The sequence below is a fragment of the Suricata suricatta genome, chromosome 2, assembly GCF_006229205.1.
Source record: "Suricata suricatta isolate VVHF042 chromosome 2, meerkat_22Aug2017_6uvM2_HiC, whole genome shotgun sequence".
NCBI classification, from domain to species: Eukaryota; Metazoa; Chordata; class Mammalia; order Carnivora; family Herpestidae; genus Suricata; species Suricata suricatta.
In genome coordinates, this window is record NC_043701.1 from 34,149,387 (window position 1) to 34,176,825 (window position 27,439).

At 38.5% G+C, this 27,439-nt stretch overlaps 1 protein-coding gene across 1 annotated transcript in view; it reads right to left on the bottom strand.

The window, feature by feature from the left end:
- Positions 1 to 27,433, bottom strand: part of MDFIC (MyoD family inhibitor domain containing) — an 88,062-nt gene extending 60,629 nt beyond the window's left edge. The window contains exons 1-2 of the mRNA XM_029924660.1: positions 27,382 to 27,433; positions 8,977 to 9,099 (exon numbers count right to left, since the gene is read on the bottom strand). Of these exons, the coding sequence (XP_029780520.1) occupies positions 8,977 to 9,031 (55 nt within the window). The 5' untranslated portion in view covers positions 9,032 to 9,099; positions 27,382 to 27,433. The remainder of the gene's footprint in view (positions 1 to 8,976; positions 9,100 to 27,381) is intronic.
- Between the last annotated feature and the right edge of the window lie 6 nt (positions 27,434 to 27,439).

Genomic DNA, 27,439 nt, shown 5'->3' on the forward strand with positions numbered 1-27,439 from the left:
AGAGCCAAGAAAAACTTCCTCATTCTAGAATTTTAGTGTCTTACTGAAAAAAAAATTATAAAATGGGCAGAACTGAATACCAGTCTCTTGATGCTTCCAGCCATCAAGGCCCAGCTTCACAGACGTGTGGCCTATGCAATAGCTCAACGGAGCCTAAGCTGGCTTAATGCTCTGCTGTTGCCATATTGAAGTTCACAATTTTGAATAAGGGGACCTGAATTCTCATTTTGCACTGTTCTCCACACATACCCCACCCACCAATTTATTTAGCTGGTCCTGTTTTCCGCAGAACCTGAAGGAATCTGAATCTCTTGACTTATCTGTCATGTGAGAAGCATTTCTTACAAGAGACTGGACTCTAATGTAGCTTTGGGAAGCTGGGACCTCGCCCTGGTATTTTTTGCTACATGGGAGAATTTTCTTTCTAATATATTATTACTTTTAATATAATAAAATAATTCATTCCATAAGGGAAAAATCAATGATATCTGTATACAAGGTATACAAAATATTAAGTGGAACTCCTCTTCACGAAGGCACTCCCCACTCAATTTCACATAACTCCCTAAAAGTACTATTGCAAAGAGACGTCTTTCATTAAGAAAAAAAATATGCATCTAATTTGATACAGATCATATACATACACACACATTTATATATAATACACACACATGTATATATATATATCCATATTTAAGTCCCAATTTTGTATGTTACTGGACTAGATGGAGAAGACCCTTTTGAATCTTTCAATGAAAGAAACCAGAAGCTCCAAACAATATGCATTATTTTTCATTCATTTCAGGGTCCTCAGCTTAGAGAATATCACACCACTCTTCCCTTCTTTCACGACAGGTGACTAATATTAGGGCAAAGCAGAAAAAAACATAAGATAAGAAACTGGCTTGCTTCTCCTAAACTATTAGGTTTGATGAGGAATTCAGATGATTGAGACTCAACACAAACAACAAACAAACAAACAAGACAGATACGGCCCAGCTTTGCCTCTTACTGGCCATGCTGACTGAAATGAACTTCTGGATTTCTGTTTCCCTGCCTACTAAACAGGACAATTTTTATGAAGCCTCCAAAATTTCTTCCAAATCTAGCGCTCTAGATTTGGAAGATACTCAGTCATCCATCTTCACAACCACACGCTGGGTGTTGCCCTATTTCAGAAATCTTAAATTCTTCTTTCCCATTCCCATAGTTCATCTTTCTACTTCTCCTTTTCATTTACTGCATCAATACCTGTTTTGTTTCTTCAGGAATAGAAACCTTTAGGGACTGTCAGCCTCTCTGGATAGTTTTCTTATTTGTTAGATTTTTCTTGTTTTTACTTCCTTCTCAAGTCATCTGATATCCTCAGTCCAGCACTAAAACCCTCTTTGGACAATGTGCTTAAATCCTTTGCACCATTGTCTTTTCATCTTAACTATCATTTGTCCAAACTAAAAACCTTGGACTCATCCCCAGCACCTGCCATTCCTCAACCCCATATGTCTTACTGAATGTACACCCTAAAACACGGACTCCTACCTAGCATTACCCCATCCAAGACTGATCTTTACCACTTGGATTAATACACCAGTCTCCTAGTCGGTCTTCTAATACGTTTGGATCCCCATTCTTACTTTTTTCCAACTACTCCAACATTAATCGCCTTACAATACAGTCAAACAAACAAACAAACAAAAATAAACCTATTTAAGTCACTATTCCCTTCATTACCTTCCATCTTCCCTTAACCCCATGTTCACAGATTCTTTGTCCCTCACCTCCCTCCACCTCTCATCCAGTATTTTCCATCTCGGTTTACGCAAAACTTCTCCAACTCTCTTCAAGCTGACCTCTTACCTCTAGACCTGTAAGCCATCCTGTTGGCTTGGAACACGGGCTCCACCCACTCCCATGCACTGCCTGAGCTGCCTAGCTCCTTTTGGCTTTATCAAAGAGATCAATCCCTCTGGAAAGCCCACTTTGACCTCTCCCTAATGTGAGAATATGTGTTTCTCAAATGTGTAAATATAACAGCCTGCTCCTTCCCATCACAGCTTTCATAATGAACAGTATTTCAAGACTATAAACTCTGAACATGGAGACCACACCTATACTGTTCATTACGGCATCACAAACATAACACAGGGTAAAGCACCCTGTAACACCCCATCTTAATAGAACTGATTTTTTCTTCAGCTTTAAAAGTTACATTTTGACTCCTAATCCTGAAAGGTATCCATGAATAACATATTCTACAAAAAATAATTTATGTGTAAATTCACACAGTGTTCAGCTCCAGGAAGTTGGAGGTTTGAGAACTAAAATTATCTAGACCGCAGCATTTATGGTCTTGATCATTACATGTTAGTAATTTCTTCAGTGGTTAGCATTTTCAGGGTGATCTCTGTGGTAATTTCCAGGCCTTAGCTCCTCCCTGAGGCTTGAAGAAACTCCCAAATGAGAAAGGAATAGATCTGGTTCCCTCACTGAACCCCACCCATCACTTGTATTTCAATACCATCTCATCTCTCCCAATAAAGACTAAAAGATTTTAGGGGTATCAGAAAGAGCCTGAAAATCTTTGACAAATGGGCGATCGGAGGCAGACTGGAAATGAAATGAAGTCATGGGATAGGATAAGGGTGAAGGGTAAAGTAATAAATTAGAATATTAATCAGAATAGTAAGGACAACAATAGCCAACTACATACATTGTATACTTTACAGAACATGAAGCATTTTAAAACGAACTTAAAAAGGTAGAGAAAGATATGAGAAGGAAGAAGAAAGGAGAGAGAAAACGAAGGAGGGTGAGGAGGTAGGCAGTAAGCAAGGGAGAGAGCAATGAACTAAAGTAGTCTCAGACTCTTAGCAAAGCAAGAAACATACAAAATAGGGAACCAAACAGGTCCTAAGTCAACTGCCATTCCTACCCACCTTGCAGACAATGAACATTATTCAGAGCACTGCCACAGTTCATGGAGAACTCTTCAGACTAGCTTCAAAGTGAAGAGCAGTCAAACCTACAATCTGACTGCTTTAATATCCTTGGTGTCATCTATGAATATTTGGAACTCGACATGAGTGAATCATGTATGGCTTGAGAATAAGAAGGGGGGCGCGCCTGGGTGGCTCAGTCGGTTAAGCATCCGGCTTCTGCTCAGATCATGATCTCACGGTTTGTGGGTTCAAGGCCCGCATTGGGCTCTGTGCTGACAGCTAGCTCAGAGCCAGAAGCCTGCTTCAGATTCTGTATCTCCCTCTCTCTCTGACCCTCCCTGCTCACACTGTCTCTGTCTCTCAAAAAAAATAAATAAATAAAAGACATTAAAAAAATTTTTTTTAAAAAAGAATAAGAAGGGTGTTAGAAGACATAAATGAAAGAATGTATTGATTTAGAATGTTCATATTAGGAACTTAAAGTATGAAAGAATTCAAGCAAGATGGGTAAAGAATCTCATTAATTCTATGTACTTCTTAAGGATTTATTAAACACAAACCATGTAGCATCCAATGTGCTGGCTATTATGATATAAATATCAATGATCTCAGGAAGACATGGCCTATGTACTCAGCATATCAGGTGTCTGGACGTGTAATCTACTGGAACCATGGATCAAAAAAAAAGCTTTGTAACTGATACTTGTGCCCAAAGATGATAACAAAAACCACACAGTGCCTGGGTGGCTCAGTCAGTTATGCATCTGGCTTTGGCTCAGGTCACAATCTCACGGTTCGTGGGTTCGAGCCCCATGTTGGGCTCTGTGCTGACAGCTAGCTCAGAGCCTGGAGCCCATCTTCAGATTCTGTGTCTCCTTCTCTCTCTGACCCTCCCCTGCTGTCTCTCTCTCTCAAAAATAAGTTTTAAAAAAATAAAATAAAATGAAAACCAATTAAATCATTCAATGTTTACACACATAGCTCTGTGATAAGCATACAAAATATTTTTCACCTATAATCCCTAAAATACAATAAGGTAGACAAAATTAGTACCTCCATTTTATTTTATTTATTTTTTATGGTTTATTCATTTTGAGAGAGAGAGAGAGAGAGAGAGAGTGAGCAAGCAGGGGAGGGGCAGAGAGAGAAAGAGAGAGAACTCAAGCAGGCTCCACACTCAAGAGTGTGAAGTCCAACACAAGGCTCAATGCCACAAACCAGGAGATCATGACCTCAGACAAAACCAAGAGTCAGAGACGTAACTGACTGAGCAACCCAGGCACCCCAGCACTTCCATTTTAAAAGTGAGAATTTTGATCATAGAGCTTAAATAACTTTCCCAACACCAGAAGTAATCGTGTATCCAGGATCTGAACCTGGCCGTCAACTCCCACTGGCCTCCAGGAACTGAATTTAAGATGCCCAAAGCAAAAGGTGGGCAATGGTTCTCCCCAGCTTCTTGGTCAAAACCCAGATGAGCTTGAAATAATGCACCCTAGGAAAGAAGTGTGTCAGTAAACTTGAGTTCTATTCTTGAATGCAGCCTAATGATGATCATTAACCAATGAGATAATTATAAGTAACCACCAAAAACAGCTTATGTTTGGGCACCTGGGTGGCTCAGTACGTTAAGCTTCCAGCTTTGGCCCAGGTCATGATCTCACAGTTCCTGGGTTCAAGCCCTATGTTGGGCTCTGTGCTGACAGCTCAGAGCCTAGAGCCTTCTCCAGATTGTGTATGTGTCTGTCTCTCTCTCTCTCTCTCTCTCTCTCTCTCTCTCTCTCTCTCTCTCTTTCTCTGTGTTCTTCCCTGGCTCACATTCTGTCTCTCAAAGGTGAATAAATGTTAAAAAAATAAAAATAAAAAAAACAGCTTATGATTTGTCCACCCAACCCTAAACCAAACTATAAGTTGGATTTTGAAATAATGGATGGTTAAAGATTCTTCTTTACAGACCAAAGCATTTTAACTGTAGCCATATAACCATTTGGTCAGTGTTTTTTTTAAGAAGAGAATTTTTCTGAGAGACAATGGAAGAAAGATACTGAGCAAGATGAAGTCACAATGACTTGCTCCCAATATGGGATCCCAGGATCAATGAACAATCAGTATTAGGAAAGAATTCCAGATCCCGTAAGAACCATAACATGAAAGTTGCCTCTCCCAGTCTTATTGGGTGGTACTTATTTCAGAGGCTTGTTTATGTCCTCTTTAATACAAAGTGAATTCTAGAAGAATATTAGTACCACTTAGTATTAGGTGCATTCAAACATGAGAACTGCCAAAGAAATTTAAATCCAAATCTCTCCTGGTCTTTCCTTATCACCAAGTAAGAAATTTTTCTGTATATAAACAGTACACCTGAGTATCTGCCTTTTTTCAGTATTAGAGACAGAGGAGGCATTCCCTAAAGTGATAAAATAATCTTCATTACAGAGTGATCAGAGCTAAGCTGATAAAGTCTTGGAAAAGAAATAATAGAGTTCCTCATAAGCATGGCCTGTGATGTTGAGAGGGAGCTCAGAGGACACCAAGAGGAAGGATTCAAGCAGCGGGCCTAGAGAGAAAGCATGATGCATTAGCTCCTTGAAGAGGAGGCAAGTGTGACTTAGAGATCAGGCTCGCATCCTACTACCAATTAAGTGCTTATTATTATGAGAGCTAGAAACTCTTCAAAATGAATAAATGGGTTAAATAGAATGAGGATTACCATTTAAGTAGAGCATTCTAACTTTGCTTCAGATCATGGGAATTCTACAAAATCACAAAGGAGAGAATTAGCTGAACAAAATAGTTTAATTTAATGGGAAATTTATTTCAGAAGAGGAGCTAAGGAAAATTTCTGGAGTTAAGTAATGACATTTAGAATTAGGAGACGTTTATGTAAAAGCAATGTCCAAGGATAAAGTTAAGTAATAAGAATGTTTTAAAAAGACCTAGAAAAATCAGAGATAGAGACCTGAGGCACTTTAAAAAGAAGAACAAAGAAAAATGTAAGTGCTCTCTCTATAGGAAATAATTAGAATAGAATTTGACCTAAATTAAAGGAAAATACTACATATATCTGAGTATAAACACAGGAACACACACACACACACACACACACACACACACACACACACACTCCCTCCTATCTTAGAAATCCCCCCAAAGACTAAGATCAAAATGTTACTTCTGTTCCCTTTCTAGTCTAATTAAAACATGAAATGTTGCCTATTGCCTTTTACCAGTTTATGCATATTATGGGTTAAATAGAAAAATTAATATTAATTGAGGGTGTCACTTCCCTGCCACATTTATTTTACCAATTCACAGGAATAGTGATTATAAAAACAAGGCATAGCTACAAATTATATACTGAATCATATACACTAATCTGAGGGGGAAAAGCCAAAGTCTTAACTGATGTTCCCATAAAAAGATACTCTTATAAACTCTAAACTTTAAGCCCCTTTCAAGAAATTATAGATCAAAACATTTTCTCATAACATGAACCCTTTGTAAACTGTAAAAACTCATCAGATGAAAAAATAAAATCTCCCAAACATAAAATTTCCCCCAAATACCTTTCTTACATTTTTAATTCTTTACTGATTTGATTTAGGCTTTTTTTTTTTAAACCAACTTGAGTAGTTAGAATTGTCTTTTTAATTTAAATTTCATAAGAAAGAGAATCACAACGCACATTCCCTGACCAGATTGTGTGTGGCCTATTTATTCGAAATGTTTGATTCCATATGAATTTCTTCTCTTTTATTTATAACTTCCAGAAAGGATTCTCAGCAATAAGTTACCAATTCAAGGGCAACCAAAGTGAAATCCAGGCCCTGAGAGCACTGTACCTGAGGTCTGTCACCTGCAATGTTTTCTAGAAGGACCAGGGAAGGCACACAAAGCTGACTTCTGTGTGGAGTATGAACCAAGTGTGAGCCCCAAGTGGGTGGTCCACTGAGGTCAGGGTTAAAGTTCACAGAATAATTTGGAAATTATTCTCAGCTTGGATCTCGTTTATGAGGCCTGAGAATACACCCTTTAATTAGAATACAATTTCCAAAGCAACCACTCCCTTGACTTTCCAGAGCTCAGTTATTCTCAGAAAAGTAAAAACAGCCTCATCACACTGACAGCTAACAGTCCCCTATAAATTACACCTTAAATGTCCAGCAAAGAAAGCAGCAGGCATCCGGACAACATAGACATCAGCTGCCAGCCCTTCTAACCGCTCTCAAGAATAGATGGAGAAGGAGAAGTCGTATTAAACAGACGCATTCCCTTCCACTTCTTGCTTATGCAGCGGAGCTGTCCCATGGAAGCTTGGAAAAAGAGTGGGTTGTGCATTTGAAAATGTTCCCACACCCCAGCAGGCCTCATTTTTCTGATGATCCCTGCATCCAGCCAGCCTCACACTACAGTGGGAACACTAAAATCAATTCCACGAGAGCCAGCTGTCCGCCTCTCCACAGTGCTCAGGGAGCCACACAGGACTCCTGGAACGGGAGCCAGCCCGGGCCTGACTCACCGCAGATGTCCCCGCCTCCCCCACGCAACTCGGAGCCAGGGCCTTCTTTCCAGGGCTTATTGTTATTACAGAAGGTTTCACTGGGCCCCCCAAAATGGGCTCGATGCTGAGGGGAAAACACACGTCTCCTTAGCTATGGGGTTAAGAGAGCCAGACATTAAATTATGCAGAGATGACCAACGACCCTCCGGGGAAGGAAATCCAGGCAGCTTTGTAGAGCTCAGTGTCGGGGAGTTGGGGCGGCAGAAGCTACCACAACATCAGACTTTGAAGTGCTATCCAGACTTGAGTTGAGTTTAAAGATGACATAAAACATTCCATTTTGGCAAATCCAGAGACCAGATTTTTCTCTAGGCCCAACAAAAGTTGCCTTTGCCTTAGGAAAGCGTGACCAGGAAGAGAACAAAAATATAGTTTCTGAAATTTGTAATCAGAATTCAGAGTCCGAGGTCACACGCAAATATTTGTAAATTCTCACCAGCTATTTTTCAGGCAGGAGTGGCATTGCTCGCTTTGGACTTTATCTTTTGTGTATGCATTCATCTGTCCATTTTCCTGGGGGGAGGGAGGCAAGCGCCCTGTCTCTGCATTTCTTCAGGGCATATTAGTAAAACAACTAGACAGCGCTCTGATAGCACCAGTGTCCCACCATACAGGCTGAATCATCATTTTCTCAACAAATAAACTATTTCATGCAATTTATAGTATTTTTTTTTATCACTGTCCACTTAAACAGTGTAATAGAATAGTTCATTTTAAATCCTTTCCCATTAATGGTATGAATTCTGTAATTAAGACAAGCTTCACCAAATAGCATAGCAATAATCTTTATACTTACCTGTTTACTACAAAGAATAATTCATTATATAGCAATTTCATTTTGCCCTCGCAGGGTAGGGGTGGGGGAAAGTCCGAGGTCTATAGGAGAACCTGACACAGAATGAGCATTCTGCATAGCACTCAAAAGATACTGGTGTTTCCAGGGATTCCCATCATCAAATGAAAATAAACCACAGCTTTTGTATATAGTCTATGGGGCAAGTTCAGGAAGAGGAAGATGAGGAAGAGAAGAAAAAGAAATGCCAAGTAGTGCTAATAATGTGAATTGTAATCATTTGGCCAGAAGAACAGGGACCAGAATGGATTACTGAAAGACTGTTAACTGTCCTTCTGTTCTTTCCTTATCTTTTTATTTTCACAGTCCATTTGGAATTGTCTGACTACTTCTTAGTCACTGCTCAAGAAGGAATTAAGTTTTATCTCTGTCTCTAGGAGAATAAAATCCAAAGTTTACAGGTCAATTCTTCCTTAAAAAAAAAAAGGATAAAAGTGGACAAATAGGATTACTCATATCCTATCCTAGTTTTAGCTCTGTTTTCTAAAATAGTCACAAATATACTTTCAGATAAACTATATTGGTTTACATATTTCCAGCAAAATTATATGGAACAATGAACTAAAAGACTATTATCATACACATATACCCAAATTGCTCTAATTTTTTCTAAAACTACTTACTTTGGATGAGGTCGTCATCTGAACAATTTCCCCAAACAGACTGGTCTTGCATCATTCCATGTGCGAAGCAGCTATCGGCAGCTTGAGTTATATTTCTCTCAGTATTTTCTTTATCACATTTTTCTAAATAAAATAAAAGATCTATTATCATTAAATGTTATGTATTGTTCTTTTTTTTTTTTCATTTTCAGGTGCTTTTTTTCAAATGCTTCCAAGTCTGCCATAACTTAAGGAAATGGGAGCAGTATGTCTAGTGACTGTTGCATAGGTTATTGAAGCAGTAACAGATTTATTGAGCACCTACATGACGAGCAATGGAGAAACAAACATGTTTACAGTAAAACTAACCTGTTAGGATTCCCGTAAATAAGTCGTCGTAACACAAGTGGTCTGCCATGACAGAGAAATGTGGAGCGGTCACATGAAAGATCAAAGTGAGTCCATGCATGCAGAGGGCAGGTGAGCAGGGTAAGAAAGCACCAAAGGAGAAGAGATCCCAATGAATGGTTGGGATTAAAAATCACACTGAAGTGAGAAGGTATAGAAACAAGCACTGAGTTCTCTCTGTAGAAACTTGGGAAAGAAGCAAGAGCTGTGTTATGTATTCTCAGAAAGGGAGAGGTTTAAGATGGGAGGTTTATACATGGGTTTATGGGCTTTTACAGGGAAAGCCAGTAAGGAAAAAGCAACATCTGATCAAGAACATAATAACTCAAACAAAAAGCTAACTACAATACAAGGTAAAACCCATGTTATAAGAGGTCCAGAGCACTGAAGAAGTTCAAAGGAAGAAAAAGAAACTCATCAGGATTCAGAGCTCAAGAAAAAGGTGCCTGTTGGATAGTCTTCAAAACACTAGCAGGAATTTTGCAAGCGGAGATGGGAGAAAGGCCATTCCAGGTGGAAAGGTGGCACAGGCAAACTGCACAAGCATAAACTTGGGCAAAGGTTCTACCTCTCTTGAGTGTGAAATAGTTCAAGGGGGACATTAGGAGATAAGACTATAAAGGCTTGATTAGGGACACAGCATGGGTATTTGAATGAGAAGGTGAGAAATCTGGACAGAATTTCAAGGCAAGATAAGTAAGTCAGAGTAGCCATTGAAGCCTTATGAATTGTCTTATCACAGTCGTGCATTAAGAAGATTAATTCATTTGTGCACAGTAGTGTCTCAATCCTGCCTGTGTTTTAACTCACTTGGAGGACTTTAAAAAAATTTCTGGACCCCACCACTAAAGATTCTATTTCAATTTGAGGGTAGAGCACGTAGGTGATTTTACTGCACTTACATCCTTGAGAATCGCTGGAGTATGGATGTATCTGAGATGGAGAACAAAGTAAGGGAAACTATAAGAGAGGCTTAGAATAGTCCAGTTTAATCAGAATTTAGTCAACTGAACAAGATGGGAAAGGGAGAAAATGTGAGAAAATAACTAGAGATCTACACAGATGATCAGGGAGATGATGGAGCTCTCTCGGTCAAGGATTTGACTGGGAAAACCTGAAGACCTGGCGAACAATATATTAGTTAAAAATTATTTATTTGTATGTAGCAGATGTTGAGGCATTGTGCCGGGCAATGGAGATGCAATGGACTGTGAGACGCAGCTCAGGTCTTCATGAACTTTACAGTTTAGTAGGGGAGTTTAGGGTTGCACATTTGAATTTGCAAATCATAAATAAAGTTGTAGCTAGGAAAACTGATCTTCCTAAACATGACTACTCAAGCCATTTAAATGAATGGGCTCATCAAAAGCATGAGTACATTAAGAGTACTAAGAGAGGTCTGTACAATTAGACAGGAGTCAGAGAAGGAGAGAAACTGGATGATGTCAGTCTGTGGAAGCAAGGAAAGGAAAGAGATTCAAACAGAAGTTGTTAGTCAACTCTGTTAACATTTCCAGTGGAAGGAAAAATTTTCTGCACATGCAAAAGTTTCTCATGTACCATGGGGATTTCAAAATTGAAAACTACTGCCATGAAACACATTTCAACACACGAAAATAGATGGACACCCACCTAGGACTAAGTCCAGAGGCTAAAAATCTCTGGGAAAAAAAAAAAAAAACCAGGGTCTTCAAGGCTAAGTATTTTCAGAAAGCAAAACCATATTCAGATAGCAGTAAAATATAAATCAGAAGCATGCTAAACCAATATGTTCTAGCAGATTTATGTAACATTTACTCAGCATTATCCTAGAGAAAATGTAATCTTTCTGAGAGGTGTTCGTTTCAATTAAAATCTTTACTTTTTTAAACAACTCCAGAAATGTTTCCACTGTTACAGTCAACTCAAGGCCTTTCTGAGATTATCAACAGAAGAGCTTTTTATAAAAATTCACTAGTATACATAAACTAGCTCATCAGCAGAGGCCCACACACTTGCTGCTACTGTTATGTAGCTAACTGCCGCCAGGTGTCATGCTAGTAGGCTTGATTCAATTAGTAACTTTAATTGAAGCTGAATGAAATTAATTATATAATTTTGAGCTGTTCAAGTTTAATTCCATTAAAATTAATTCATGAAACCAGGGCATTATGAAGCATTGCTGACTAAAAGAAAATAGGTATGAATAAAGCCTCTAGACACACTTGACTCACATTTGAATCATGTCCAATATTCAAGTGCTCAACACAGGCCCTCCAAACTCTCCACTGAATAAATGAAAATGTCATGTGGTCCATATACACACTGATTTAGTAGTGACCCACCACTAAGATGAAAATAAAGTTCTCTCTGCTTTAAGTATTTATTAAGGAACAGTTTTATCACTTTTTTTTTAAAGTTTCCTTATCTGTGAAATTCTAGAATTAGAAACCTTCTCAAGTTAAAAAAGAAAAACTATCATTCTCTGTCCCTTTATATTCAATAATTAAGAAATAAAATATAATTACTATCTAATCATAATCATCAATCTATCCAACTTTGCCTTATTTGAACAGTAAATGTCTTAGACCAAAAGTTGGTCACAGCTTTTTGCTATGACCCACACAGCACCCAGTAAGGCTACGAAAGCTTCTAAGTATGAAAATTAAGTTGACTTTTGTCATAGAAACTAAATTTCTGTGACCAATTGGGTCTTCTACAACTTTCTAACATGTGTGTATTATTTTATTGGCATGTCTGTATTTAATGGAATACCTATGTGACAGCCTCATAAATGGGTCACAGTTATATCTAACATTGAAGAAATGCATAGAGACAGAGTAAGGTTTAATCAATAGACAATTATAAAGGTGGGAATCATGATGTCCAGCCACAGAATCAACCTTATTACAACTTTCAATACTTTGGGTCAGCCACTACTGAGTAAGATGACAAACAGGCAGTTTCTAATAGTAGATTACTGTTTTCAATGTAGGTTCACTATGTGTGTGTCACTTCTGAGCTACAGAAGCAAGGCCACAGTCCTGGTTTAATCAATTCCCTTCTGGGTTTATGAAAGCTCATAGTTGCTGTTCAACTAGTATGTGGTTCCAAAAGACATATCCCATAAGCACCCATAAGCAATCAAGTAACTTCATGATGCATGAGCTCAGCCCAAACCTTACTATAAGAATTCTGTATATACATCGAGGCAGCACTCCTCCCCTAACTTAAATTTTTTCTCTTAAAAGGGGACCTTGGTTATCTCAATAATGCTATTCTTCTATGCTACTGGTTCTTCACTGTTGAGCCCCTTAAACATACAAGGCATAGGTGTCAATTCAGGTGGTGGGGGGGTGGGGGGAGAGATGTCATCATCATATATGGCCAGGTTTGAAGGACATTGTTCTAAGCAAGTTCTGTACTACACAGTTTAGAGAACACTTAGAAAAGCCAATTCAATACTGCGATATAGACCTTGCTTCACTATACCTTGTCACCATATTCCAAGTAATCAGAAAATACAATTTTACCTAATCAGTCATATAGAAGTATTTAGTTTTGTCTCCAAGTCAGGATAACTATGAGAATACAAATCCTGAGTTATATATAACATTAATCAGTTCTACTAATAGATAAATATATAAGCATTCTTTTAGAAATTAAAATAAAATTTGAAGACTCTTTAAAGACAGCACTAAATCAGAGGACAGTTGCTTACTACTGTTATCTGCTTCGAAAAGGCTAGCTTCCCCAAGAATCACACAAGAATAGCAGACTCTTTGGCTGAGGGAGGAAAACAAAACAAATTTGGTCTCTGACAAAATAACCTCCAGCTTGAGAGACCAAACATGCATACAAAACAATCAAGCAATTATCAAACAGAAGGTAATGGAAACTGTGCTGGGTTGTAATTCTGACTCAAAAACTGCCCACCTTGTGTGGCTGGGGCTGGGTCTCATTTTCTTCAACCAGAAATGAGGACATTAAGCTGGATCATGGCAGAGGCCTTTTTTTGTCTCTACAAGTCTGTAAATCTGACTTTGCAAAGGGGCTGAACAATAGAGCCACCACTTCATATACATGTTGAAGGGTGTTCAGAATGGAGTGGAGGAAATCAAAGAAAAGCCTTTGTACAGCATTGGATTTGAGTTAATTCTCAAAGAAAATAACAGGCATGAATTAAGAAAAAGAATCAAAAGAAAATAGTAAGAATTCTAAACGATCGATTTAAATACCATATGTCCTGCTCAGAAATGACTCTCTCACAGGATCAATACTTTTTGTTTTTTGTTATTTTTCTAAACAAGGGTATGAATGGGGAAAAGCATTCTCTCTCCAATCTCAGTTGTTCCTGCTGAAAAACAATGAGAAAGATCCAGGTAAACAGAACTTCCATTTCATTTAAAATTCTATAATATTTTATCTAGTTAACACTGCCTAAATTTAAAACTTTGAGAATAAAAATTTTACTGATCTCTGGGAGTTGGGGAATAATCTAGTTGAATGGTGATTAACAAGAAAAAAATCTAAAAGCATTATATACCAGTAAATTGGATAATAATATATGTACAACATTATATTATGTTCTATGCCACGTAACAGCCACTTATCTGGTATACGGTTGTGAAACAAGTTTTTAAAAATAAAACACTTCCTTTTGTTGAAAGAGTAAATTAATTAACTTTTGCAATTATGGTATTAGCAATTTTCAAGGGGCTTTAACATTTATTTGACCTTCAGAACCATCAACGATATTATAAGAAAGAACATGTTGGCTTCATTTTACTGATGAGAATACAGAATGAGTCTCAGAGACAGATACTCAGTTGAAAATCGGAGAAAAGTCAGGTGGAAAGCACCTTGCAGCTAATTTCATACTGTACTGAGTGTAGAAAGCCCCACTACACCACTCCGCTCCAAGAAATGATCCCTCACAAGGAAACGCATCCTATTCCTGGTCAGTTACATCCATTATAAGTTGTTCTTTATTTTGAACGTAAATTTGCTATCAGGTGATTTATACCTAGTTCCAGTTCTGGCCATTGTAGGTAGACATAGTCAACTTAAACCTTTCTAAATGATAACAGTGTCAACTACTAAAGAGGGATAGTCTTTCCATCAGTTTGTAATGAAGCAAATACAATAGTTAAGTGCTGTTAGCACATAATAGTAAAAGAATCTAGCCATGCTGCATGAAGATGATTAGTTTGTCAAAGTTACTAGAGCTTTTAAACACAGAGTTCTGTACGTGCCAGGGTTTTCCAAGAAATGGAGACAATCTTGTCACGTAAAAGTCGAGATATCTGAATCCCCCTTGATAAATAAAAAGATTCTCTTTGGTTCTCTGGGACAGAAAGACCATTTCTAAATTGTACTTTGCGCTAGAAATGGTTAAGCGCACAGGATCTCAAATCAGGGGGCCTGGCTCAGCCACGAATGCTATGGATCCTGGGCAAATTAACTGTCATATGCTTAATCTTTAAAATAGGAATGGCAATAGTATCTATCTCATAAACTAGCTGTGGAAATAAATGGAGTCATGCCTAGAAAGCAGAGTTTCTGTTATACAGTAAGGCCTCATCCACATCTACTATTATTATTTCATTAACTGTTATTACAATAAGCATCTTTTAAAAACCTGGCATTGGGGTGCCTGGGTGGCTCAGTCGGTTAAGCCTCCGGCTTCGGCTCAGGTCAGATCTCACGTTCGTGGGTTCGAGCCCCGCGTCGGGCTCTGTGTTGACCTCTAGCTCAGAGCCTGGAGCCTGCTTCCAGTTCTGTGTCTCCCTCTCTCTCTGACCCTCCCCCTCTCATACTCTGTCTCTCTCTGTATCAAAAATAAATAAAACATTTAAAAAAAAATTAAAAAAAAAAAAAACAACCTGGCATAGAGCTATCATATGGAAGCTGTTGAGGGCACTATCTATTCAGTAATCCCTGTGTGAAAACCATGCAAGGAATCTATTTCAGGACTCAGCATAAGGAAACCTATTACTTTCTCCGAGAAGCTATACATTTTTTTCCTGATGCACAATGATCATATTAAAGAAAAAGTTTTCTTTTTGACCCAGATTTACAGACAAAATTGAGGGAGTATGACCCAAAGTCTCCCTGTGCATTTTGATTTTCCCCCATGTTTGGATCTCCTAGGTACCTATGTTTTCCATTATGTTTTAATATTCTTTTAAAAGGTATTCTTATAAGCCACCTCAAATACTCTACCAAACTAGACAGAGGTATATGTAAATGCACAAACCAACCATCAAATACATTTTCATTTGTTATCCATGCTTTATTTGCTTACTCATGAAAGGCTAATATAAATGATGGTGCTTGGCAGAAATCTTCACAAAACCTCATGAAACAGCGTAAAACACAAATATATTCATATAGTAAAGGAATAGAAGTAGCTTTCTTTGAACTTTAATTCAGGGACTTCTGCATGTTAGATTTCATCCAATTCAATATTTGACAAGAATCTATGACAGATCATTTATAATCTGTATATTATTACTGCTGTGCAATCTATATTCATACCTTTTTCTGAAAACAAAACAATTGTTTTAAACAATTTTTTCTCTTCCATTAAAATATCAGCATCATTTCAGATGATCTACGTGTGTTCCAGTTTATGAAATCTCAAGTAATCCAAGAATAAAATCTCTGGGCAAAGTAAAAAATCTGGTTCTGTTTTTCCCAGAGGCTCAGAACAATGTGGAAATCTACAAATGCTTCCCATATGTAACCTTTAAAAATCAAAGATAAAGCAGCTTTCAGGAAGACCTGAGGTTCTGGAATTTTATTTCTTCACTCATCAAAATAACACAAACAAACAAAACCCTCAAGCCTAATGACCTTTAAGAAACATTGCAAAATGAACCTTATTTGCCCAGTGCTCTAAAATGGATTAAAATCAGGGCACCTGGGTGGCTCAGTTGGTTGAATGTCCAACTCTTGAACTCAGCTCAGGTCATGAGATCGAGTCCCACAGTGGGCCCGTTTAGGATTCTCTCTCTCCCTCCTCCTCTGCCCCTCCCCTGCTTGCACATGCACATGTATGCTCTTCTCAAAATTTTTAATTAAAAAACAAAAAAATATATTGATTTAATATCTCATTGTCCAAAGAAAAGTTAAGATAACCAAAGTATTTTTAACAGATCAATGGGCAATGCATAAAATTTCATAATCATGTAAATACAAGAGTTATTATATAAACACAAACCATTATAAATGTTTATAGAAGTAACTAAATGCCTAAATCAATTTAATTTAATCAATTCACTGTTATCAATATTTTGAAAAATAAGACTGAGCAAAATCTAGTATGCATTCCTTCAAAGGGCTTCTTATCATTTTAAAACTTAGGGTGCGTTTATATTCAAAAGTGATAAGAATGACATTGACTCAACTAGTTTAAAAGCTGGGGATAGGCAGAGTGGGTTATGTACACAGCACAGTGGAAAACAATTCCAAAGTTAGATAAATATACAATTGAATATGACCATGCAAATTAATAGATGCAAAATATAATAATATATCAATAAATGGCAAAAGGAGTACAAAGAGGTTAGATGACAAAGCTGACACTGGCAACCAGGACACATTACCTCAGTCATCTTTATCTCCTGCCCTTTGACATTCAAACCTAACCTTGTCCTAAAAATATATTTTCAGGATGACCTACTCTGAGGCATAGTAAGCTCCTCCCACTTAAAGTAGAAGTTCATTTGTATTCTTTTAACCAAGTATATTCATACTAAAACCAAATACTCAGGCTCATGGAATTTAGAGTTAGATGGACTTTTAGAGGTCTCTGCCCAACTGGATAATTTGAATTCATATGAATACCTTCACCATCCAATATCCCCAAGACCAAGCCAAGAAGCATAGGCATGATTACTTCCGGAGCAGAGAAATAGCCTCAGCGCACCGCTTACTCCCGTTTGGGACTGCTTTCATCATTCGCAGCCTTCCCTCACAATTGGCTAAAATCCACTTCCCTACGTTCTTCACCGATTCATCGTATTTTGCTCTTAAGTCTAATGTTCCCTCTGTGACTGTCTCATATTAGAAAATATCTCATGCTCTTGTGTTTTATTTTCTCCATGCTAAACACCCTCAATTCCTTCAGTGGTTTTTAAGGGCCTTTTTTACATTCTGTTCTCCCTTATAGACAGGACAGTCTTCTCCATCTTGTCTAGAAAACTATCATCAAACAGTTTGTCTTCTGGACTGTGGAAATCCAGAGAGGCCATATCTGCAGCAGTTTTCTTACTTAGCAATTGACTAAGCCTATTACAAAAAGGAATTGAGGACTCTGACATCTTCCTCTTTTTTAAAATGATGTCACACACCCATCTTCAGTCTTTTATCATGATCACTGTTATAAGTGATTCTAAAACTTTTCTGTTACTTCTCAGTTATACTGGGTGGGGAGGAACCCTTGATTTGGCATCGTTACAAGAATGAAGGCCAATGGAAATCAAAAATGAACCAAAGAGAGTTGTTTCATCTGTAAAGGCTTTTTCAAAGCTACGATTTGAGTCCAATCTTGATGTAAGTGAAGTGAGAGAGGATGGAGAAGAGCATTTCACATAGTAGTGAAAACACAAATAAGATGATAAAAGAATCAGAACTACATTGCAATTTATTTTTTGGACTTTGGGGTGATGGACATGGATTATAAGTCAGGAGATGTATCCTCTCTGGTTACTTTCCTCAAGGCCCAAACCAGAATCCTCTTCTAGAATTCACTAACCTAGCTTCTTGCCTTCATGATAATTTCTTCAAGACACTACTTTCTTTGGATTCTCCTTTAAGACATCAAACCCATTCTGGGTCCACAATCTTTGTAATCTCACATAATGACAGATCACCTCCAGGAGGAGAATTTGTGTCCTGACCTATAGATTTGAATTCTCACATCTACATGAATATATCTTTAGCAACTCAAACTCAACATTTCCTAAAACTTTAGGAATTCATCACCACTTCTCTTCTGGTCCTGATTTTTCTCCAACTGTAGTCTGTATCTTGGTCAGCAGTGTTTACAGAATCATCTTTCAATTCTCTATTTTCTCTGCCCTAACATAGTCAACTATGAGATCCAGCTAGTGACAACTTCCTAGTTTCTCTCAAATGTGTACTATTTTTTCCTAAGCCTATTACCAATGCCACCATTTTCTTGAAATAATTTCAACATAAAGACTGAATATGTTACTCTTTAGCTCAAGCAAAAATTCATTTTGCATACTGATGACAAATCAGTATAATTATTGCCACATTGTACATATTTTAATGGAAGCTCCTACACCTTTCCCATGCTCCATAATTTCATCTTGTATGTCAGTGAGAAATAAAGAGTAAAATCCCTCAGAAAAAGCATGCTGCTTGAGTGATGGAAAAGCTAAGAACAGAGTAGGTCCACATTCACAGAGCCCAAGAGATCAAGGGCTGATCCACCAGAGTAGGAAGACCTGCTCCTGGAGGAGAGGCTGGTTCCTTTGTATTCTGCCAGCTGCCTGCAGAGGGCCTGTCACCTACTCAACCACAAACTGCTTTATTTTTAGTGCTCAACTCTGCATAATCCAAACCAAAAAGACCTGCAAACTACGTCTTCTTCAGATGGGATCACTAGCAGCCCAACCCGGATGAAACTGACTTCTTGCCATTCTGAGTTTCTCATTCAAACTCTGAATTTGTACACTCCAGAACTGCGCCAGTCACCTGGCAACTGTCCATAAACTAATCTGTCACCTGGTTCTTGTTTTAATCTTGACCTGCTATTTAGACAAGGACTTAACTTTATAAATTTCTTGTGAGCAAACTCTGCATTACACATTTTTAACCTGCACAGGACTTTGCACACAGTAGGCACACAAAAACTATTTGTTGACAGGGTTTCTCTTCAAATGTATCAATAATGAAATCTATGTGCTGGCAGGAAAAATTAACTTCAGATTCTACTCCTGAAACTACAAAAAAAAAAAAAATCAGGCTTAAAAGCACATGCATATGAATCATCTTACTTCAGATCATGTGGGTGTGAATCTGAAAACAGAAGTGGACTGCAAGTAGAAACCACAAACGAAATGAATGTTAAAATAACCCTGTTCATAGCTCCTACTTAGTGAACCCTAACTGGTTAAATTAGAACCTTCAAAATAAACTGCCTTTTCAAAATCAAGGTTAAAAGCTTTCCTTCTTCAGAAGATGTATGGGAATGTGAAATGCAGATATGAAAAGTTTAAGTAAATTTAGGAAAATGTTAATGGCAAAAAGAGAGGAGGAAAGGGAAAAAGAAAGACACAGACACAGAGATAAGGAAAAGAGAGAGAAGCATCCAAAACACTGGTGCAAGAACACATGTAGGATTAAGAAGGCAGGAGGAACTACAGCGTCCTTCATCTGCTCCGATCACCAACATCCAACTGTCCAAACATCTAGTATCTAGACAGTGCAGGATCAGTCTTCCCTTAATAAAATCTGAAGAAACGCTTTTAGAAACAGAAACATAAAATCACATCCCCCGCCTTTATCTACGGTGGAATAATTATGTTACCTCAGAAAGACCATTTGATTGAATCACTTCTCTCCTTTGTGGGTTCCTGTATCATTCTAATTTTCCATTTGCAAATGGCTTAACTTTAGATTATGTCAATTTAGGTTTCCTTATTTTCCCCAAATCTTTTATTATTATAAAAATATGATGCTACTAAAATAATTGCACACAGCTATTAGAATTTTCCATGGTATCACCTCAACAAGATCCAGGAAATAAGGTTCAAAGAAAACAGGAAAGGCTCTTACACACCCAAAAATTCCAGTTTCCCCATTAGCCCTATAAAGGTCATTCAATTACAGATTTTATATATATGTATATTAAATCCTTGCATGTTAACTGACCAAACAAGGCCAACAGGCATGGTTCTTGCTGGCCAGAGACCTTAGACTGCCAATTACACTTCTGGTCTCTCTGGCTAGCCATACACCCTAGAACACAAGATGCATTAGAACAAACACACTCCTCCCACACATGGGTAATCCTCCTCCTTTGTACCCCCGTGCTTCTACCCTGCCCACCTCCAACCCTATGCTAATTCCAAAAACTCATTCTATCAGCTTCTATTCCCAAGCTCCCAAATGCTCCTTGCTGAGAAAGGCAATCAACCATGCTGACCGTGTCCACTAAAAATTCATGCCATTCATTCTTAGTTAAGCCCTCAGTGTTCCAGAGCAGCCCTTTTGTTTGCCCCAGACTGAATCCCTCTTGAATACTTCATTCTTTGAAATCTTTTCCACACATCTCAAATTTCCTGACTCATCCTAACTGCCCCCCACCCTTGCTCTCAGCAAATGTTACCATCTACTTTGCTGAGAACATCTAGGCCTTCCAAGATCTCTCTTTCTCATCAAACTGTCTCTAGGTTATCACTCATCATTTTCTCCCATGCCCATCTGAAAAGGGAACATGGTATACTTTGCTAAGACTGGTCTCTGTCCCATTCTGTCCCAGAATTTTACTCACCACACCACCACTGTACCCCATATCCTTTCATCTGCATGCTCAAAACTCACCCATCCAACTGAAATCCTCTATACACCTGGTTTCTCCCTTAGCAAATCACAACTTCTTTCATTTTCCATGACCACTAAACCTCTAATGCTTCTGTGACCAATCCGTATGGACTCTTATTCTGTATTCTTTTCCTTTTCCTTCCTAAAGTGTGGCTATGCCCTCAAATCTCCTCTTCAGTCCTTTCCCTCACTCTGGTGTCCAGTCATTAGCTTTCTGGTGGTGAACTCTCACACTGTGAGCTTGACCCTCACCACTCCCCTAAGTACAGGTTCTAGTTCTTGGTGGCTTACTGGCTCTCAGGGCAAGGGAGAAATTCCAGGAACCAACATGATCAAAGGAAGACTCAACAGCTCCTCCCATGTTTCAACTCAGGCTAAAAAAAATCAAACCCCTGGATTACCTTTAATTTCTACTTTTACACTATCTCCTGCATTAAATATGTTGCTCATTATCAACTGGAGTCAACAATTTGGACACTGTGCTTTAGGAGAGTCACAGATGAACAAGTAAAATTCAAGGCTCTCAAGGGGCTCTCACAGCTAGGAAGAACTCTATCCTACTTTGGCTATTGTTTTTAAACTCATTTTCTCAATCCTATCCCTAGTGGTGCTGCCCAAGTCCTCTTTTGTCAAGTGACTGTCATAGCTTCCTGGATGATCACTGCCTTCAATCCTGCCCCTCCCACCAGCATCATCCTTAGCACTGCCACCATATTTATTCTCCTAAAAACACCAATTTGGTCCTGTCCTTCCCCTTCTCAAGAACTTCCAGTGGCTCACCACTGCCTATAAAAAGGATATACAAACATCTTAGTGGAGAATGAGAGCCATCCTCAAAATTACTTTATCTGTACAACTTTACCTCACTCTTTGTTCCTTCATACAGCCCATACAGTGGGGTTAGTGAAGCATTCAACATTCTGTAATAAACACCTTCAAGCTTTGCTTTCCATTATCCATCTCCACAGAGTTGGGTTCTATGATCGTGCTTCTTCATCCAGCTCAAATGAAAAGCTTTCCATGTGGTTCTTCCAAATGCCCCAGCTAGACTAGAGATTCTTTGTCTCCCATGTTCTGCCATCACATGTTCTCTGTACATCTATTATAACACCTATTAATCTACCTTGTATTATAATTACGGGTGAATGTAGACCTTTTCCCATCATTCTGCAAGACCCTGATTTCATTCAGTCTATTCCTCTCTGTACCTGTCACACAGCAAGGTTTAAGATGTGTGTGTGTGTGTGTGTGTGTGTGCACGCGCACGCACGCATGCACAAACACGCATGTGTATAGGACTGAATATTTATGAAGCATTTGAGTAAGGCAGAAATAATGCAAAGAGAAAGAAAGGCTATGATAGAGATGAAAATAATAAATATGTAATACAAGTTAATTCTAATATTTTGAGATTAGGGAACTAAATATAACTTATCATTGTTTCTATGAGAAAGGTAACTTAGGTTCCAAAACTCCAGCTTACAAATGAACAACCCATGTGCAAATCATGTACTCTTTTTCTTATTATTCCATATGCTGGGATCTCCAAAGTCCATTGTAGGGTGGCAGAACATGAGTATCTACTGAGCCAGTGGAAGAAAGTATTAAAGTATTTATTTCCCTTATTTTTATCTCATCCACTTAACATTTTTATCTATGTATTTCCTTTCTAACGTTCACAATACATTTGTATCACAGTACACAAAATTTTATAAAGTTCTTTGAGGAAGAATACACTCAGGATTATTTTTATTAACTAGGGTATGTGATAAAAATGCTGATGGGGGGGGGTATGCCCGGGTGGGTAAGTCGGTTAAGTTGGCCAGTTTCAGCTCAGGTCGTGATCTTACCTTTCAGGAGTTCGAGCCCTACACTGGGCTCTGTGCTGACAGCTCAGATTTTGTGTCTCCCTCCCTCTCTGCCCCTTCCCTACTCACACTCTGTCTCTCTATCAAAAATAAATAAATATTAAAAAATCTAAATAAAATGCTGATGGGTAGTAATATACAGTATATATAGAGTGATAGGATTTAAAGTTTGGAACTTGAAAAAGAGACTTTTTTTAAAGTTTTCTAAGGCCTTTCTACTGAAAACGTGAGACTTATTAGAAACCTATCAATATAACTTACCTTCTACAGATAAAACCTCAGTAACAATGATTTTCAATGAGAGATAAAGACTATGTGGAGCTTGTTAAAAATACAGATTCTTGATTCTAAAAGTCCAGAGTGGAACCAAAAATGCCAGCAGCCTTGAGAGATTAGGATAGCATCTCAACACTACTTACATCTGAGGCCAGATAATTCTTTGTTAAGGGGCTGTTCAGTCCTGTGCATTGTAAGATATTTAGCATTACCCCTGGGTTCTACCCACTAGATCCTAGAAGGACCCACTCCACTCCCTGTGTGTCTACCAAACAGGTCTCCAGAGGTTGCCAAATATTTCCTGGAGGGCACAGTCTCCCCGGACTGGAACCAGAGAGAGAAGCTATCTAAAGAGGACACACTTTGAGAAACGCCGTCCTTAATCAGAAGGATAACACAATATGATACATGTAGAAGAATATGGGTATTACAAGCACACATCGTAGAAATTGAAATAAACAGGCTTCCCATAAAGGAAATCTGATTAGCCACTATAAACTCCTGACAACTCAGCTAAGCTTCTAAGTCAAAGCTCTTCTTATGTAATTTCAACTCGAAGATTTTCTCCCTAGCTTCCATTTTAAATTATTTTTAATTAACTTCACTGGCATTTTGCATCCTGCTATGAAAAGTCTGCCTAATAGTCTCAGAGGACTCTCCCAAGAGAGAAGAGTGCATTAAATCACACATTATCACATTAAAGTGTATTCCAGCACTCACAGTCCAACAAGTCTAAGTCTTGGGTGGGGTGGGGAGTGGGGTGATGCAGAGACTGGAACAGGCTCAAGTGATTCACAGCATCCAAAGCCTATTATCTTCAATTCATCCATCCATAGGAAAGATTTATATTGATTTTTTTACTTCAACTACATTTATCACAATGACATATTATTCCCCAGTGTATGGTTCTACCCTGATTTCTATGGACTACATGAGATCTTGGCCAAGTCACTTGAATGCTTTGGCCATCCTTTCTAAGAAGTGAGCCATTTGGGGGCACCTGGGTGGCTCAGTAGGTTAAGCATCCGACTTTGGCTCAGGTCATGATCTCAGTGTTCTTGAGCTCAAGCCCCGCATCAGGCTCTGTGCTAACAGCTCAGAGCCTGGAGCCTGCTTCAGATTCTGTGTCTCCCTCTCTCTCTGTCCTTCCCCCACTCATACTGTCTCTCAAAAAATGAATAAATGTTAAAAAAAAAAATTTTAGAACGTGAGCCAGTTGGACTAAGTTATTTCTAAAAAATCCTTCTAGTCCCAGGTCGCAAATGTATGAATGAAGCACTTAATTAAAACAGCTCTTTCAATTACACCGATTCTAGTAACTATTGTACAAAAAATTAAGTACCTACATTTTCAGTGTTGATAGCACAATGAATTTTAAGATGCTTAATCCAAGAAAGAAAAAAAAGGACAATTAGATGAATCACATATACATTCTCTCCTAAAACAAAATTAAGTTTGGGCCAGATTATCCTTCACCTGCCAAGACATTTATACAGGGACTTTTCACGGGACAGCAAATCAAACCAATCTTTCAGAAGTTAGTCATAAATAGGGAAACAGTTATAAACACATGTTTATATTCTAGTTTCTAGAACACAGATAACAGATCAGCTGCCTAGAGGCCATTTCCAGCCCGAAAGTGTAGTTGTTTTGTTGGCCTGGGCAGAAATTGTATTTAGTTAATTGCCAACTTTTAAAAAAGGAGCGATGATACATAAAAATCTGTATTTCCAGTGTCTCTTGAAATGCTGGAAGATCTTAGCCCAAGTGGCAACAATGAGCTGGAGCTGAGCATCACTGCCTCCTGGTCCAGGAGCTGTCCCAGGACCCAGGGTCCCTGCTGCTTGCAGGCTCCCGCCACCCCTGCTGGTTCCCCCTCACAGCCTGGAGCGTATGTCCTCGCTCTGTAACAATTTTCGAAATACACTGAAAATGCTTTTAATGCTTTCAAACCAACAGAATTTTCCTTGCAGAATCACAGGCAAAGAGCAGAAATTTTAAAGAGCTAGAACAAAGCTCTTAATAAGGAAAACCTTCCTAACCCTGAATGCTGATGAGCAGAATCAGCTACACTGTAAGGTTTCTATCTAACCATCTGGAAGAATGGAGAAAGGGATTTAAAATTTGATGGGGAGTTCACTAGAGACCCCCTATAATTTCTTTTAACTTTAACACTGTATGCCCTTAGTTAGGAGTACGGATGGCTCATCATGATACAGTAATGTATGAACAGGTTTTATCTTGACATCTATCTATCGTTGCCTCCAAGGTAAGACTTGACCTTATGGTTCCTCTTCATGAAAAGATATTTTCTGCTAATTGCCATAAAACACTCCATTTTTCTCACTGATTTTAATATATAAAAATTTTAAATTAAGTTTCAATATACCAAGCAGGCACATCTGACCAGAGAATTATTAAACTGTTCTTCTGAAGGGATGATAAAGAATCCAAGGACAGAGAAAAGACCTCAAGGAAGAGCAGGAGAGTAGGCACCTTTGTGAGCAAAGCTTCTTTCTTTACTAATGTCTTTACCAAGAGGACCAACCTAACCATGGAAGACTGTATCTGGAAACTTTTACCCTACCCACTCACTCCGAAATTTGTTTCCTTTCAATATACCTTAGGAAACCTGCTTATTTGAGACATAATACCTTAACAAGATTCTGATTATTTCCTTTTTAAAATTCAACTTTATATTACATGTACAGTTAATTTGGTGCCTATTTAAAGGGTGTGAGTCAAAGATAAACTAAAAAAAAAGGCACTATATAACTATGTTGCTGAGGGTAAGCTCATTTACAGGTACAATTAACCCAAGAGTTTCCACAGGGATCATGTTGAATGCAGTCAACTGCCCTTCAGACCATTCTAGATGCTCACTTCTTAAAGTCAGAATCATGTGATATTTTACAGCATTGCACTGCATTACATTACGTACCACTGCAAGTTCTAGCTGACTCTAAAGATGCATATTACTGAAGTCACTTGGACACTGTGGATATAACTATGTCCAAATCAACTGTTTTTGTAGTGTGTTTGATGTGGATTTTGACATAAGCATTGTTTAACAATAGTGATTAACAGCTCAAGTGTGAAACATCAATGAGTCGATAAGACTACGAAGGGCATGCCTAACAACGGGAAAATGACTGTTGGCAATACAATGTGCAGAGCATGGGCTGCTTCTGGGAAACATGTTTATCATTCTAGTTCTCTGATTTGCTCTATTTTCTGTTTAGAAAAAAATGACTCACTGTTTAGAAGCAAAAAAGCAACGATAAACATAATTCAATTTAACAGTCCTGAATGCCAGAACATTTTAATTTAGCCATGGATGTTTTCTGCTTTCACCTCTTCTGAGTTCAATGTTAACTTCTTCCTTTCCATTTTTGCCGCATTAAAAACAAAACAAAACAAAACAAAAACACCAATCCCAAGAAGCTCACTACATTATTGTCAAATAGAAAAGCTATCAGAGATGCTTAAAATCAAGAGTATAAAGTAGGTTTTGAAGAGCTGGAAAATTATCTAGCTTATATCAATGTCAGAACTTTCTAAAACAGAGCCACCCTTAGAGGAAAATGCATGAGAGGAATAAGGCCCTTGCTCATTGAAAACCTCAAGATATTACCTGTAAGAAAGCAAAGCACTGCCTGACTTGTTTATAAGCTTGTTAGGAAAGTTTCCCAGACACAAGATTATTTTCTTTATAGGCTGCCTATGTTTATACTTTGGAAGAATACAAAAGGAGCTAATTCATTCTTGGAAAGTGTTTCTTTTTAAAGCCCGCTTATTTCAAAGCAAAACAATTACTGAACCGTTTGTGTGAGCCATTCCAAAGCAAATGGTCACAGAAACCCGGATCATCAACTGAGTTGCAGAGTGGCTCACAAGAAACAAAGATGAGCCCAGAGTGCAAGCTTGTTCAGAGAGCAGCAACAGACGTGGATCTGATGAAGACACAAGAAATGACGTGAAGCGGGGGGAGCGTGCCTCAGATCCCCGCTACTGGAGTCTTAGGCCCCAAAATGCATCTGCTTAAGAAAGAAGCAATCCCGCCATCCAGTTTCGCTGCAGTCAAAGGAAGGGGGAGTGGAAGGACCAGCGGATCCCGCCCTCTTATCCGGTTGTTGATCTAGGGCTGGCGTCCTGGAGAACTTTCTTGAGTTGCGCTAACTGTGCAAAAGTTCACAACTACTACGCGAGAATCCATCCTCACTGCACCAACCTCCACCCCCTCCCCCAATCAGTATATGTGTGAACAAATTTTAAAATGCAGCAACGACAAAGCGGCTCGCAAGCAGGCACTCACCCTGGGCTGGGGCGCCCAGCCGGCCGCCGCCCGCCTCGGCCCCGCGCTGGGGCCCGGG